The sequence below is a fragment of the Lissotriton vulgaris genome, chromosome 9 (genome assembly GCF_964263255.1).
Source record: "Lissotriton vulgaris chromosome 9, aLisVul1.2, whole genome shotgun sequence".
Taxonomy (NCBI): Eukaryota; Metazoa; Chordata; class Amphibia; order Caudata; family Salamandridae; genus Lissotriton; species Lissotriton vulgaris.
In genome coordinates, this window is record NC_141697.1 from 151,958,869 (window position 1) to 151,975,648 (window position 16,780).

At 47.3% G+C, this 16,780-nt stretch overlaps 1 protein-coding gene across 2 annotated transcripts in view; it reads right to left on the reverse strand.

The window, feature by feature from the left end:
* The window catches only part of HEATR4 (HEAT repeat containing 4), a 344,851-nt gene that overhangs the window by 242,584 nt on the left and 85,487 nt on the right, over window positions 1-16,780 (reverse strand). For both annotated transcript variants that reach the window (XM_086937243.1, XM_086937244.1), the window contains exon 4: window positions 1,145-1,285. In XM_086937243.1, coding sequence (XP_086793369.1) covers window positions 1,145-1,285 — 141 coding nt within the window. The remainder of the gene's footprint in view (window positions 1-1,144; window positions 1,286-16,780) is intronic.

Consider the following 16,780-nt stretch of genomic DNA (forward strand, 5'->3'; position numbering starts at 1 on the left):
TCCCTTTTTGCTGATGTCAATTGTTATCATCCTTATCCTTAATAAAGCTTTTCAAACATAAAAAAAGGCTCTGTTCACGATTTTTGGACTTGGGAGTTGGGATTTAACCTACCAAATTCTGCATGGCCTGCCTTTTTTTATGCCTCAACCCTCCAATCTATTTCAGGAGGTTTCCCCTATGGAAATCCGGCTGCGGGAACCGCAGGGGGAGTGATGCTTACCACACAACTCAGAATTCAGATCCCTGCAGAAACGTATATTGACACAAGGACCGGAATTCTACAATCAGATTCTATTCAGGCCCTAAAGCTTGCAGAGTGTGTACTTCACAACACCAACTGTAAATTGCAGTGCACATCTGTGCATTGCAAATTTGTATTTTTTCATTTGCAAAATCAACGGTGTCAGCTGTGCAAATGCAAAACACTTTTGAAGTAGGTAGAAGAGGTGTGGCGCAGCGGCCATGGTGCCTGACTCTAGACCACGGGGTTCATGGTTCGATACCCAGCGGCAGCGGCAGGTTGTCCCAGCACTATGTTAATCTGGGCAATCTTCCTGACGGCCCCCAGTGCCAGGACACCTCTCCGGAGGTATCTGTGCGCTTTCCCGATACAGTTATTTCATTTCATTTCAAGCATGCCCAACTTGTAAAATGTCCTATAAATGTCTTGAAAACGTTAACAGAAAAAGAACAAGCGGCAGACCAAGGTGCAATCACTTCCTGCACCCGCTGTCCGGAGATGCCAAGAGTTGCCAAATTTTCAAGAAAAATGGAAGGTGCACTCGTTGCGGAGTCAATCAAGCAAGCAAAATTCGTATACTTGGAACTCTCCATTTCTTGCGTGCAAGCCCAGACGAAGTTCCCAAATTGGGAAGGAAACGCGTTGGCTGTGTGCCATTTTTAAAGATTGATTAAATAAAAGGAGTAACTTTGGAACGAATTTTGCTTGCTTGATTGACTCCGCAACGAGTGCATCTTTCATTTTTCTTGAAAGTCTTGAAAATGCTCCCACTATGTCATACTATCCCTATCATGAACGTGTATTCAAACAAAAGGGTAGCTTCAATAAGTTAGGAAATATGGGTACAAAATATCAACATTTGTTTTTCAGAAGAACGAAAATACAGAAGCAGAGTTAGTTACCTTTCTCTGGCTCTACATAACTCCAATGCTCTGGTGCCCTGGGAAACACCTCCTGCAGGTGCTTATTGTATTCGTTGAGGCTTTCCATCATGATCCGGTCCTTCTTGCTTCCATCCCTCTGATGTACAATTCTGGAGGACCCTGTGGAGGTAAACACAAGAGGCTCACACACAAGCCAGGGATGGAGGTGTGCAGCAGTCACTGCAGGATGCCTGCTTAGCATGGATGCTGCTAGGAAGTAGAAGCGTTGATTCCAAAATATCGAAGCCATTACTATCGATCTGCACTTATATAGACTCTAGAATATCCACTATCAACATATGGCCAAGTAAGCATGCACAGGGAGGTATGGATTTACTATTCTGACCTCCATATCCACGAACCTTGGCAGTCTATGTGTGGAACTCACCTAAGTGCAGGTCGACAGAAAAACTATATTTTAAATATGAATTCATATTACTGTTTATACCTTAAAAACAATAGCTTATAACACGCTTTGAAATCAGCACTTTACATAACACATTTATGAACCTAATTGCATTTCTGTTCTCAAAAACGTTCCCATAATGGTTCAAAAGCGTATTAATCCTTTCATCCTCAACTGTGCCAAAGATGGGGCAGCAGTTGCAGGTTATCCCTGGGCTTATAAAAACAAACTCATGGAACCATGTGTGTTAAAGAATTGTAACACTATATAAAGGTACTTATTAAGAGGCTAGCAACAATGCTCAGTTTGTACCGGTGGTTGCACTCATGTATCTGAACTGGGGCTTTTTTTTCACTACTGACTTTCACCCAGTGCAACAGAGAGACGGAAGTCAGATGGAAGAGGGAAGAGAAAGATAGGAAAACAGTGACAAAGAGAGAAAGGTGGGAGAAAGGTGGGACGAGGACAAGCCTGCATGAGTGACATGAAGAGGAATATGATTTGGAGCTGTTCTCCTATTTGCTAGGAGTATATAATGATACCACCTAATTGGCTGTATTAGCCGCATTCCGAGATAGGTAATCATGGTCACTCTACCTAAACCCAACAAATCTCCCACGTAATGTGGTTCTTATAGACCGCTTTCACTAATGAACACAGATACTAAAATACTGACAAAGCTGTTGGCAAATTGAATTATCCTGTAAATGGCCTGGAATGCCTGCACCAGTCTGGGTTCATTCCTGGCAGATCAGCTGTTAATATTCTGTGCTCTTTATTTGCAGACACACACCAAGTTGTTCCTGAATTTCCAGCGGTGGTGGCCTTCCAGGGGCAACTCTTCCACGTGGGCGGAGGGTCGCCCCACTTCTTTCTTGCAAGAAGCAGAAATATAAAATGGTATTTTAAATACCATTTTATGTTTCTGCTTCTCGCATTGCAAAAAAACATAAGGGTATGCCTGGTTGGGGCAGGCAGGTGGGCGGTCCTGCAGGAGTCCAGGGGAGGAGTGGCTTGCCCATTCTGAGTGAGCAGACTGTTTGGTCGGCACCAGGGCCGACCAAACCAGTCATACACACTCTGCATTTTCTCTATGTAGGCTGCCTCCTCATAGACACCTGTGGGGTCCGCGTCCTAGCCAATTTCAACACTGACATTGCAGCATTATGATTGGCTTAGGGGGAGGAGAGGGAGGCTGCCTGCTTCTACTTCCTGTGAGAAGAGGGAGGAGACGCGACGAGGGACCGTAGGCAAAGGTACGGTTATTTATTTGTATTTTTTATTAACTTAACCCCCTTCCCCTCCCCCTGTAACCCTCCCCTCACACCCGCTCCCCCACCCACGAGTCAAGCCGGCCGCGACTGGGGCCGTCCAGGACGTTACTATGTTGTTTGATTCAATCAAATGGCTCTTCTTATTGACTGTAATAAAGCGTATGGGCATGCTTTTGCTAAAGTGGGCAAAACTTTAGTATGCTGAATTGTCAACCAGAATTAAAGTAAATGGACAAAATGGACAAATGATGGCACCAATCCCCATAAGCAGTAATGGGGCAGTAATGCCCCTTGTCGCCTATCCTGTTTGCATTGGCTGCTGAGCCGTTAATTTGTATGCTTAAAGAACATAATTATCGAAAAAGGTATACATTTTGGCCTGTGCAAAATATTAATCTCATTTTTTGCAGATGATATTCTGCTACTGGTGCTATATCTGGAATGTAATCTGACGTCCATTATCCATGAAATCATTGCCTGTAGCAGATGGTTGGGGTTATTAATAAATAGGACAAAACTGTAGTAATGCCCTTTACCAGGAAAACAAATCGTTTCATTAAGAATACACACTTACATGGCAGACAGAGCCGTTCTGCTAGCTGGGTATTCATTATCATTGGGACATGGAAAAAATAATAAGTGAAACCTTTGGTAAATAAATAACCACACTTAATACCTGAGGGCCCGATAACGAATCTGGCCGTCCAAGGACCGCCATACTTGCGGGGCAAGGCGATGGAGGTCTCCCAACTGGCCTATTAGGATTTGGGCGGTCAGACTGCCACAGCATCGCCGCAGCTTCCAGGGAACAGCCATTTCCTGGCAGGGTTGTGACGGTCAAGAGGCTATATTATGCTTGACCGGACTGCCGCGGTCCTGCCAAGCCTATTACAAGTTTCGTCTTTGCCGGCCTTGTCATGGAGGTTCCTCTTTCATGAACACTGCAGCGGAGAGGAAACAAAAGGGGCCCTGCACGGCCCTCAGTGCCACCTCACATGGGAATGCACACATGTTGGGGCACAACATGTGCCCTCCTATGTGCATGCATTCCAGATCGTGCCCAATCAATTAATTAATCAATCATAGCATTTGTAATGCGCACTTCATACCTGTTAGGGTCTTAAGGCGCTGGGGGGGGGGCCCTGCTACCTTTCGAAGAGTCAGGTCTTGAGGAGTCTCCTGAAGGTTAGGAGGTGTTCGGTCTGCTGTAGGCGGATGGGGAGGGTGTTCCACGTCTTGGTGGCGAGTTGGGAGAATGTTCTTCCGCAGGCATTCACTCTTTGGATGCGGGGGCGGTGGTGAGGGTGCAGTCCGTGGAGCGGAGATGGCTAGTGGGGGCGTAGAGGCTGAGTCGGCTGTTGAGGTACGTTGGTCCGGTTTCCTGGAGTGCCCTGTGGGCGTGGATGAGGAGCTTGAAGGTTATCCTCTTGTTGATGGGGAGCCAGTGCAGGTCTCTCAGGTGGGATGTGATGTGGCTGTGGCGGGGGATGTCGAGGATCTGGCGTGCGGAGCGTTCTGGATGCGTTGAAGGTTATCCTCTTGTTGATGGGGAGCCAGTGCAGGTCTCTCAGGTGGGATGTGATGTGGCTGTGGCGGGGGATGTCGAGGATCTGGCGTGCGGAGCGTTCTGGATGCGTTGGAGCCGTCTCAGGAGTCTGGCCGGGGCTCATGCTTTCAGTGCGTTGCCGTAGTCTAATCTACTGCTGACGAGGGCCTGGGTGACCATCCTCCTAGTTTCGGTGGGGATCCACTTGAAGATCCTGCGAAGCATGCAGAGGGTGTTGAAGCAGGAGGAGGAGACTGCGTTGACCTGCTTCGTCATGGAGAGGGTGGAGTCGAGTATGACCCCTAGGTTGCGTGCGTGGTCGGTGGGTGTTGGAGCTGTACCCAGTGCGGTCGGCCACCAGGAGTCGCCCCAGGCCGAGGGGATAGAAGAGAGGATGAGGACCTCCGTCTTGTCCGAGTTCAGCTTCAGTCAGCTGTTTCTTATCCAGTCGGCGACGGACTTCATTCCTTTGTGGAGGTTGGTTTTGGTGGTGTGGGGGTCATTGGTGAGGGAGAGGATCAGCTGGGTGTCGTCGGCGTAGGGGATGATGTTGAGGCCATGCTGTAGGGCGACGTGGGCGAGCGGTGCCATGTAGACGTTGAACAGCGTTGGGCTGAGGGATGAGACTTGGGGTAGGCCGCAGATGATCTCGGTCGCTTCGGAGCGGAAGAGGGGGAGGCAGACGCTCTGAGTTCTACCGGTGGCGGCGACGAGGGCGGTTTCAGTGCTGTGGTTGCTGCAGAACCCGGACTGGGACGGGTCCAGGATGTTGTTCTCTTCTAGGAAGCTGGTCAGTTGTTTGTTGATGGCCTTTTCGATGATCTTCACCGGGAACAGGAGCAGGGAGGTGGGGTGGAAGTTCTTGAGGTCCTTGGGGTCCGCCTTGGGTTTCTTGAGTAAGGCGCTGATCTCTGCGTGCTTCCAGCTCTCTAGGAAGGTCGCTGTCTCGAAGGAGATGTTGATGGTTTTCCAGAGGTGTGGTGCGATGGAGCTGCTGGCTTTGTTGAAGATGTGGTGTGGGCAGGGGTCTTCCGGGGATCCGGAGTGGACGGTGTTCAGGATCTTGATGGTGTGGTCGTCGTTGATGTTGGTCCAGGTGAGCAGGCGGTCGGTGTGGGTGGTGGTCGTGGGAGCGGGGGGATCGGCGGCTGCCGGGGTGGTGACGGCGTTGAAGCTGTCATGGATAACTGCGATTTTGCGATGAAAGAAGGTGGCCAGCGAGTCGCACAGGTCTTGTGACGGTGGGATGTCGTTGCTGTTGGAGCTGGGGTTGGAGAGTTCCTTCCCAATGCTGAAGAGCTCTTTGCTGTTGTGTGCGTTGTTGTCTAGGCGGTCTCTGAAGGCGGTCCTTTTGGCGGATCTGATGAGGTGGTGGTGTCTGCGGGTGGCGTTCCTGTGGGCTGTGTAGCTTTCCGATGTTCTTTCGTGGGTCCAGTTTTTTTTCTAGTTTTCGGCAGGTACGCTTGGAGGCCTGGAGGCCTTCGGTGAACCAGCTGGCTCTCTTGCTGGTGTGTGTGATGGGGGGCTTCTTGAGCGGGGCGAGGGTGTTGGCGCAGTCGTCGATCCATTGTCTGAGGCTGCGGGTCAGGGTCGGTCGGGTCTGCGGGTGGGATCTGAGCGAGGGCGGTGGTTAGCTGGTCCTCGGTGATCTTGTTCCAGCTGCGGCGAGGCATCTGCTGAGTGCGGTGGTGTGTGGTGGGTTTCCAGAAGGTGAAGTGGATGCAGTGGTGATCGGTCCAGTGGAGTTCGGCGGTGCGGTCGAAGAAGACGTGGATGCTTTCTGAGAAGATGGGATCAAGCGTGTGGCCGGCAGAGTGGGTGGGTGTTGTGACGAGTTGTCTGAGTCCGAGGCTGCCGAGGTTGTCGATCAGGAGTTGGAATCGTTGTTGTTCTCGAGGTGAAAGTTTAGGTCCCCGAGGAGGATGTAGACCGTGGAGGCGAGGGCGTGTGTGCTGATGTGGTCGGGGTCCGGGGGGTCTGTAGATGAGGGTGCCTCTGAAGGTGGTGTTGAGGTCGGCGTGGATCTGGAGGTGCAGGTGTTCGGCGGTGCTTAGGGTGTCGTCGGCATCTGTCGAGATTTCGAGAGTGTTTCTGTGGACGATGGCAATTCCTCCTCCTCCATTGGTGTGGTCCTTGAGGGTGATCTTGTAGCCTTCCGGGATGGGTATGGCGATGTCGGGTGCCGAGGATGGGGTCAGCCAGGTCTCCATCAGGAAGGCGACGTCTGGGGCGTTGGTGTCGAGTAGGACCCAGAGTTCGGCGGCGTGTTTGCGTGCGGAGCGGGTGTTGAGCAGGATGCATCTGAGGAAGTTGGGTCTTTCGGTGGGTGGGTTGGCAAGTCGAATGCTGGTGAAGTTGCAGTTCTGATAGGAGAAGGGTCTTGGGTGCGCTTCGGGCGGCAAGGCAGCAGGTGCGTGATCGTCCGGCACTGAGTGCGTGGAGGGTGCTGGGGTCGTAGCGGAGGTGGGCGTTGTGGCGTTCGCGGGGTCCAGAGGTCCTGGCGCTGGCGAGGTCCAGGCGCGGCCTCCATATGAGGGGATTTGGGAGGGAGGAGGAGCTGGGAGACGGGAGCAGGGTGGCAAATGGGAATGCTGGGGGGGCGGGCCACAGGGGATGCAGCGGCTGGGGCATGAAGAGGGGATCAGGGTCACAGAAGACAAAATGGGAACACAAGAAGAAATGGGGGCACAAGGGTGGAAATTTGAAAAAAACAGATGTTGCACAGGGATTACAATAATCAACAATGCAGGCAGTAGAAAGCGGGACACCAAAATAATACGATCAGCGGCAGCAGCGGGCTCAGGTCACACAGGGGGGCTGTGTGGCGGTGAGGGGAGCGACCTGTTGGGTGATAGGGTTGGGTCGCTCTCTCTACTGCTGCTGGTGGAAATTTGAAAAAAACAGATGATGCACAGAAATTACAATCATCAACAATGCAGGCAGTAGAAAGCCCAGCCCAGCATGGACTTTTCAGGTGTTTGGCCTACCCATTGCGGTGCACATTTTTAGAGGCACCTCTGTGGGAATGCCAACAACCAGCCCGCCAGACAGGAGGAAACTCCTCCTAATCTGGCGGGTGGTCTGACTACAGCTTTGGTGGTGCAGCAGAAGGACGGCCCCTGCACTGCACCGCCAAAGTCGTAACTGGGCCCTTAGTGATGAGAAGGATAAAACTCCCACTGTTGGTGGCTGGAAGGATACAATTAACCCCTTGTATGCTGGTGACGAACCCCAACCGTCACGCTCCGCGGTGCTCGTGTGCTGATGACGGCTGGGGTTCGTCACGGCCCCGCCCTGTTCGTTTGTTTACCGCACAGCGGCGGAAACGAGCAAGCAGCGAAGGGGTTAATGAAAATGGTTATCTTGCCCAAGCTTTTCTATTGTTTCCAGGGTAAACCTAGTCCTCTAAGGTGTTTTTTTGGGCAATTGAAACCTTAACAGTAAAATTGGCATTGGTGGGTAGATAGCCATAAGTAGCATGGCACAAACTGCAGCTCCCCTATAAACAAGGACAGTTTGCCACACCAAACTTTGAGGCATATTACCAGGTGGCACAGGTGCAGTTTCCTTTTTCTGCTGCATAGTACAAAACAAGAGCCAAATTGCAAACTTGAGGCTGGTTTGTCACCGTGAGGCCCCCTTTACAAGGTACTCTTTCAGACCCCTAGTAGACCTGTCAAGGAAATACACACATTACAGTGTTCCACTTGGGCCTGGGACAAACTTGCTAAAATGGTGGGTATTGTAAGGGCTTACTCGCTGCTCATTTTATTGGTAGCTAGCCCCAACACTACTATCTCAAGCGGAAAGGTAACAAATCAACATCCGCAATGTAGAAACTTAGGGCTCGATGTAGGTGGCTCAAATACCGATCGGGAACAGTGAAATTCGGTAAATTTCACCGTTACTGACCTGTATTTAGGCATTTGTGATGTAGGGAAGGATTCAGTATTAAGGAATCGCTAAATACCGATTCCTTAATACCAATTCCGAATTGGCCTTGTATTTAAGGAATCGGTCATACTGACTCCTTAAATGCAATGTAGAAAGCACATAAAAGAGTGCTTTTGGGGCTTAATGAATCGGTAATTACCACCAACTTCAAGTTGGTGGTAATTACTGAATTCCTTAAAAAAAGCACTTTGTAGCTTTTTTTTATGTGTCATATGGAACACATCCATGACCTTAGGGCATGCATGTGTGCCACATGTGCACACATGCACATTTCAGGGGTGAAACAGGGTGTCCTTTGGACACCCTGGCACCCTTCAAATACCGCCCGGTATTACCGATTTGGTAATACCGAATCGGTAATACCAAATGTCTTCACAATCATTCCTATGGGCCTCCAAGCCCGTAGAAATGAATGGGGAGGTATTCATTATTACTGAATCTCAATTACCGATTCGGTAATAACGAATATTAAGAATTCTGTATTTTTTACCGAATTCTTACCTACATCTGAAATACCGAATTCTAAATACCAAATCGGTAAAATTCGGTATTTAGAATTCGGTATTTTACTATTACCTACATCGGGCCCTAAATGTCAATGGGAGACCTCTTTGTTAACCATGCATTTAAATTGTTTGAAGAACATTTGGATGGGGATCAGGTGACTCTGATGGATGTCAAACTGGGCAGGACTTAAATCTTCCATAGTGAGACAATTTGGTAGTCTTTCTGTTACTCAGGATGATTTTATCTAATCCCTCCCCTCCCAAGATCCTCACCAGAATATATAATGACGTAGTTTGTCCAATTCCAAAGGAAAATGTCTATATTAAAAGCAAATGGGAAATGGAACTAAACATTGAGATAACAGATGCACAATGGGTGTACTGCTGTCAGTAGATGAAAGAGGTTTCACTGAATGGTAAATTCTGGCGTATCCATCTAAATTATAAACACCGCCTGTAATATACTACGGTTTGTACGATGAGATTTGGGATAGTTGCTTCTGCTGATTGCTGGTGTTGTGGTGAACAGGATGCAGATATGTAACACTTAGCATGGCTTGGCCCACAGGTACATTCATTTTGGCAAGCTATTATAAATATATTGAAAGAAATGATTAACTGTTAATTAAATGTGATCTGACTAATAGCCTTGTTGAGATATGTGAAGGAGGTTCCGAAGCAGAGCCAGAAATATGTAGCATTGGCTCGGAAAGTGAAGAATTGTTATGACCTGGGGTGTGAGAAGGCCTCTATCTAAGGGTGACTGCATGCTCCACTTGCTAGGAGCATGCAGAGATGTATAGTTTAATGCTACCTAGCGCCTCCTGACCTAGAGGCATAAAGCCCTCACTGAAAACTTACCTGGCCAGCATAAACAAAGCGACATAGGTGACACACGATGAAGATATTATACTGCATCTGTAATCCATCTAGTTGTGAATTATTGGGTTGTGACATGCGTAATGTTGGTACTGATTTACTTTTTTATGCCTGTCCTGGGTTGTACAATGGCGAGCTGCATGGACTGAACCAAGTATTGAAATGTATGTTGTGACAATGACATTTGCTTCAACAATGTAACTGCTGATGCGTTGTTGCATTGTTTACATTGTAATTTTCAAAAATGACAAATGCTTAAAAAAAGAGTGCTATGAAGAGACAGGAAGTGTGGGGTGGGAGTAGAAAGAAGCATGAGATGGAATAAAGACTAAGAAGCCTTGGCACCAGCAGTGGGTTTCTAAGAAAAAGTTTGAACTCCTAAACGTACTTTTTTTTTTTTTACAAACTGAGCGCTAGCTACCACTAGTGTGAAGTGAATGCCAATTGCGCAAGAGATAAAGCAGTCAAACACGGACAGTATATCTGTAAACAAAATTCCTAAGTGCTCCTCACTGGTGGTCTATTCCAAGTAGTGGGCCAAACCTTTAAGGGACATGGAAGAGGCAGTTATAATTTGCTAGGGTTAACTCCCTTACAAAGAGTGGACAGTCTTTCTGTGGACTGGAGGTCGTTTGGTTTCATGGTGAGAAACAACTTTACCACTCGCAGAGAGTAGCTTTGACTTGTCTCTGCCCTGTGACTTTAGAGCAAATCATACTTAAGGAAACCTGTTATGAAGAAACATCCGTTACAAGCCTGTTTCTTCATTTTTTTTCCCAAACAAATGCTATTCCTGTGGTATTGACTCCAGTGTGGTGAAATCCCTGTATGCAAAAAATATCCCCCCACCTATTTTTCCCGCTTTGCAAATATCCCTCTCATCCCGTCCCAATCCACCCTCTTTTTTTAGGTTTCGCTTGCACAAGGCTTGCGTGAAATCTATTGTATTTAATATAAATCTGAAAAGGGCTTACATCCCACCTCCTTGCTTTTCATTGGTTCATGTGCTTGTCACTTACTTTGCAACTGCTTCTATTGGCTGTAGCATAGTGTTTCCTGGTGTTCCTGGAGTTTTTCTCGTGTCCTTCTCTTATCAGTTTCCCAACATCCAAGTACAATTTCCATCCGCTTTTGTGGAACACATTTTTTAAGTTTTGCATGCACAGCACTTGTTCTATTTTTTGTTTCCCATTATTTAAAGAAGAGAGCACTATAATGGCAATTTTTTTTGTTTCTCATTATTTACAGAATATTGCACTATATCGGCCACTTCTATGTCTACTATCATCAAGACGACCACTTTTGTAAACCATCCTAGACGTTTGGCAAAGAAAGGGGAACTTTTGGACCTTCTTCTCATGATTCATCTTTCCTTACCTCACACCAGATACCACTTCAGTAAGTCAGAAGTAATTATGCAGGTTGGGATGCTAAGGTCACATGAATGACAAGTAAGTTATCAAACAGCAGAGACTTTGCCTCTTTCCCCTTTTTTTTTTAACTGCAGCACTATCACATGCTCTTCTAGGTTGACCTCCTACATGTTCATGCTTTTTCCCATGCCACATGTCTGTATTTGGTAATTGTGCACATGCTGGGTGATGTGTTACAGCGCATATATACATTGTGCTTGCTCTGATCTCCATCCTCGTGAGCATTCTCACTTTCACCCATCGGTGGCCTGCTGTCTGTTCATACTCACACACCCTCCACACATGAATCACAAACCCTCCATTAACATTAACATGGTCTCTCTGTACCACAAACACACTGTGCTCATTTATCTCGTGTGAGGGGGTGATGTCTGTGCCACTTTCATCACACATACAAACATCCTCTTTGTATGGTGCTCGTGCTGGTGTGTTCTAACCGGGGTTGCCCCTCTGTAATTAGCCCAAACAAAGTCTCTATGCACATCAGATCAACTAACGTGTTTCAGTCTGAAATGTACTGCAGCCATCCATGCTAGATGTTCCATGGGTTTTCACAGCAGTCTTTCCCTCGCCCCTAAATGCACATCCTCTGTGTATATCACTCAGGTTGATCTGTCATGATACTTGTCTGGAAGGTGTGGTTCCGTGGTTTTCGAACTGGGGTCGATGGTTCCGAACCCGTTCACTAAAGATCGTCGGAAATGGACGATTTTGGTGTCGGCAGACCGCAAATGGCGAGTGTAGCGTGTCTGAGTGTTTTCGTATGAATCGATATAGGAGAACACTCTGTATTCAAGGATTTAGTTTGAACCTCCGGGTTCCATTTTGTATACGGCAGCCATTTTGTGTGGTTGCCCTAACATAGGCCCGATGACTGCGGCCGAACGAGTCCTTGAGACACGTACGCCTTAGCTGACTCCTGGGTGACCTGGCCGAACTGACTCCTTGCCCGAGGCTGACCTCGTTGAGCCAGTTCCTTGTTCAGCAGCTGGTCTGATAAAGATCAAAGACCAGGACGTGCCCGAGTTTATGGTACACTGCTCCCACCTTTCTATCTCCTTTCCAATCTGTTTCTGCCTTTCCTTTACGACATAATCATTGATTTGGGTTGAAGGCTTTAGATGGGTTTGTCCGGCCTGATCGAACAGGAAAACCTGGAATTTGCTTGGTCATTTCTGGTGGGCTGGACAACGGAAAATGGGATTGTCTTTGATTATCGTAATTCGCTACTTTTGAAATGTTGCACTGTCATTGGTCAGTTTGTATGCACCGAATGCTGATTTGAAATGTTGCCTGAGGCTTGATTTTTGGAATAAAAGACCATGCTCCGCTTATTGAATTTGTGCAGTCTCTAGCGAACCACCCGTGTGTGCTTCGTAGATCTCTGTTCCTGGTTGCAGCCAATAAACTTTGGTCTTTGACGTTATCAAGAAGTATCCCATGTCTCTGTTTGCTAAGACAGGTGAACTCGAAGGTTTCAGGCGTTCTCCCTGACGCCGCTGGGTTCTACAAACCCGGTCCTTCAGTTGGCGCCCAATGTGGGGCGACTTCAGCGGTACCGGTCCAAGCCAGAGGTTAGTGAGAAGCTTCGTGTGAAAATTCTGGAGGAAGGCCAGCCACTTCCTCGACCCCTGTATGTCGTCGTGGTCCGAAAGTCTTTGCTGCGAGGTTTCCCGCTTTCCGACGGCTACGAAGGACTGCTGCCCTGACTGTCGCCCTGTTTTGGAGCCTTAGACGTTTGTAGAGCGAGACGATTGACGGGTCATCTGGTGACGCCATCGACATTTCAGTTAAGTATAAGCGGAGCGTCTCCTAGTCCTTAGTTTGTTTGGTATCCTTTAGTGGATCGCTTTGATTTGGTACCTGCAGGCCCCAAAGCCAAGGAATTCATGTATTCACAAGATTATCGTTTTAAGATTCCCCTTGTTGTTTGAAGCTAGACTAGTGAGCAAGATGCCTGGTTTTAGCAGTTTTAGAAACTTGTTTAGTTGTGGTTCAATAAGGGACTCCCGGTTAGAGGATTGATGTCCGGTTCCTCCGATCGGAACTCCTACATACGAGTTGTATGTGAAACATGGTGTGGGCCCTATTAGTTATAATGAGATCTGGGTAAAATATACGAAGAGTGACGGTGTCCTACAGTGGCCCCGTTATGGTAGTTTTGAAACTGAAATTCTAGATAACCTCGAGGTGAAGTTGTTCAAGAAGAAAGCCCGGCCGGCGATGTTTGACTCTTTCCGCATATGGCGCAAAGAAGCCAAACAGAAAGAAATGAAATTAGCGAAAAAGAATAAGCGAGACAGAGGTATGTCAATGGTGCAAGCTGCCATTGCGTATAAAGATAACGAAGAAGAACAGGAAAGTGAACAGATGCTCAGAGTGAGGAAGTTAGCGGTAGATAGATGCTATCCAATCTTGCCGCTTAAAGAGCAGAAAGACGAGAAAGATCTTACGAAAGATCCTTTAATGTCGCATCTGTTAAATTCACCGCCACCTTATGCACAGAATGCTACGGCACCACCGCCACCAGTGGTGGCTGTCCAATTGCCGGTTATTGTGCCTCCTGTAATTCCTCCACAGCCAGCTCTTCCGTTGGCTACTGTTCCTTTGGCGCAGCCTCCTCAGGGGCCGCCAACTTTGCCTTCTTCTTCTACTGCTACTCCTATGTCTGTCCCTAATGTTACTTCAGCTCCGACTTTGGATTCTTCTACTACTGTTTCGTCTTCCCTTATTCTTCCCACTACTCCTTCTCCTAGACAGCGGATGACTGCTGCCTTTTCTGGTTTTCTGACTCCTTGGTTGGGACAATTGGGTATGTCTCCAGTGAGTGAGCGTAGACAGTCACGTAGTCAGTTGCCTGACACGGATGAACGAATGGTTTTGGATCACATGGCACGTAGATGGGTTACGTACACGTCTCAGTACGACCTTGAGGGTATCATGGATGTCTTTTGGCAATGGGAAGCACCTAAGCAACGATATGTTTTTGAGTGTGCGTTCCTCCATGACCAATGGATGGACGAAGTGGGTAAACCTCCTGAAGAGTTGTTCCGATTGCGTTCCGAATTTGCAAAAGGAATGATTGTGAGTTTCCTCGACATCTAGAGAGCGGTGTCGACGTTATTGTCATTTCGAAGTAATGCTTCTTCTGAACGGCTGTTTGAGCCCGATTCGTTAGTTGGGAGAAAAGCGCGTCAATATCCGATGCGAGAGGTTCCTCCGGTTTGGAGACCTGCTGATGCCAATGCTGTTCCGCCTGTTGTTGCGCACTTTCAGCGAGTGTGGGTACATGTTCCATGGAAGCATGCTGAAGTTCTAGCGCTTAAGCAGACTTTGCCCGATCCGCGGAAAAATCCAGCGGGATATTATAAAGAGCTTGCGCAAACTGTGAGTTCGTGCATCATGAATTTGGCGGACATAGCTATGTTATTTGGGAATGTTGTTCCACAGCCAATCTGGAATGTCATTCGACATACGGATCATGATAATGAATTGGGTGATTCGTGGGTTAATCTTGTTGCTGCAAACGATAGACAAGTTGGAGGTGCTAAGCCTGAAAATATTATTACAGAGCTCCTTGGTAGGATCATTAATCTTATGAAGACTTTGATGCCCGAAGTGCGTGTTAATTGGGACAAGTTGTCTGCATGTAAGCAGAAGAAAGATGAGACTGTCAGATTTTTTCACACGTTTCGAAGAAACTTTTGTCGATCATAGTGGGCAGGAAATGGCTACCGAGGGTGGCCAGAGATTGTTCGTCGACAAATTTGTACACAATCTTCTTCCTGAGTTATGCACTAAGTTGAAGGATTCTGAGAGTGCTTGGCCTGTTTCTACATCAGCGCAGATTTTAGCTACGGCTCAGTACTATGGGAATAGACGCAAGGATGAGTTAGAGAAAGCGGATAAGAAGACTAAGGAATTGAAGACTAAAGTTCTTCTACAAAAAGCTTATCCACCCCGTGTCAATAATCAGCTTGATTATCAGCAACCTCAACAGTATTCGAGAAACTCGCAAAGAGACGAGACTTCTCAACAGCGTTTTCCATATGGCCCTAATCAGTGTGCGTATTGTAAAGAAGAGGGTCATTATAAGAATAGTTGTCCGGTCTTGTTACAACGAGCGAATAGTGCTCCTGGTGTGAGAGGTAGAGGTGCTCAACAAGCGCCTAGATGTAGAGGTCGCGGACAGAACGTACGTTCTTTGCCTCCACAGAATTCAATGAATAGTTTTGACCAACAGCAGAATTCGTCTGGTAGAACAGCACAGTACTATGTAGATGATTATTACGTTGAAGGCGACGAAGCAAATGGTAGTAATTGTTAGGACAGCCATGGACAAAGGGAGGGAGTTGTTTCAGTTCCAGTAGATCAGAGTGGACCTTATGTTGAAGTGATTGCATCAGGTGTGTCAGAACCTTTACTGCTAGACACTGGTGCTACGAAGAGTTCTATTATGCATTCTAAACTCCCTGGCGCACCTTTGTCTGGCTTTAATAATGTTTCTGTAGGTTTTTCTGGCGCCCCCGTTACGAATCCGATTTCTGCTCCATTACCCCTTTCTGTTGGTCCTTGTACGTTTGAAGCACCCCTTCTTTTGACTACAGGTTGTAATGAGAATTTGTTGGGATTGGACTTGTTGAAGAGATTGTATGCGACTTTGTATTGTTCTCCGGCAGGAGTACAGCTTACTTTGGGTGAGAGTGTGATCTCTCCGATGTATGTATTGAAAGATTGTCTTCCATCGGAGTTGTCTTTGTTACCGGATTCATTGTGGGCTACAGGTCCAAATGATGTGGGCCTGTTGGATATTCCCCCGTATGTTGTGACACTGAAGGCGAATGCTAAGTTACTGCGCATTCCACAATATCGTATCTCGAGTGATGGTGAGCGTGCACTTTTAGCGATCATTTATGATCTGATCGACAAGGGTGTTATTGAAGAGACGCGAGGTAATGTGTGCAATAGTCCTGTTTTGCCTGTTCTAAAGAGAACTGATCCTTCACAGCCTCCTGTATATAGATTTGTCATCGATCTTCGTGTAGTGAACAAGATTGTTGTTCCGCAATTTCCTGTTGTGCCTGACATTAGTGCATTATTGACTTTGATTCCGGCTTCTGCCACCTGGTTTTCGGTGATCGACTTGAAGAATGCTTTCTTCAGCATCCCGATTGCCATGGAAAGTAGAGATATCTTTGGATTCTCCTAAAAAGGACGAAGTTTCTGCTTTAAGCGCGCTCCTCAAGGCTATTGCGAGAGTCCATCGATTTACAGTCAAGCTTTAAAAACACAACTTGATCTGTTGGTTTTACCTGAAGGTGCAGCTCTTATTCAGTATGTTTATGATTTGTTAGTTGCTGCCGATACTGAGGAGATTTGTAAGGATGCTACTTTGGTATTATTGCGTCATTTATCTGATTGTCATCACAAAGTTTCTCTCTCAAAACTGCAATTCTGTCGACAAGAAGTTACCTACCTAGGTCACCTCTTATCGAAGGAGGGAAGGAAATTGACCCCAGAAAGAATTCAGGCTATTGTGAAAATGAGTGTTCCTACGACACAGAGAGAAGTACGTGCGTTTTTGGGTATCACATCGTACTGTAGGCAGTGGATTCCT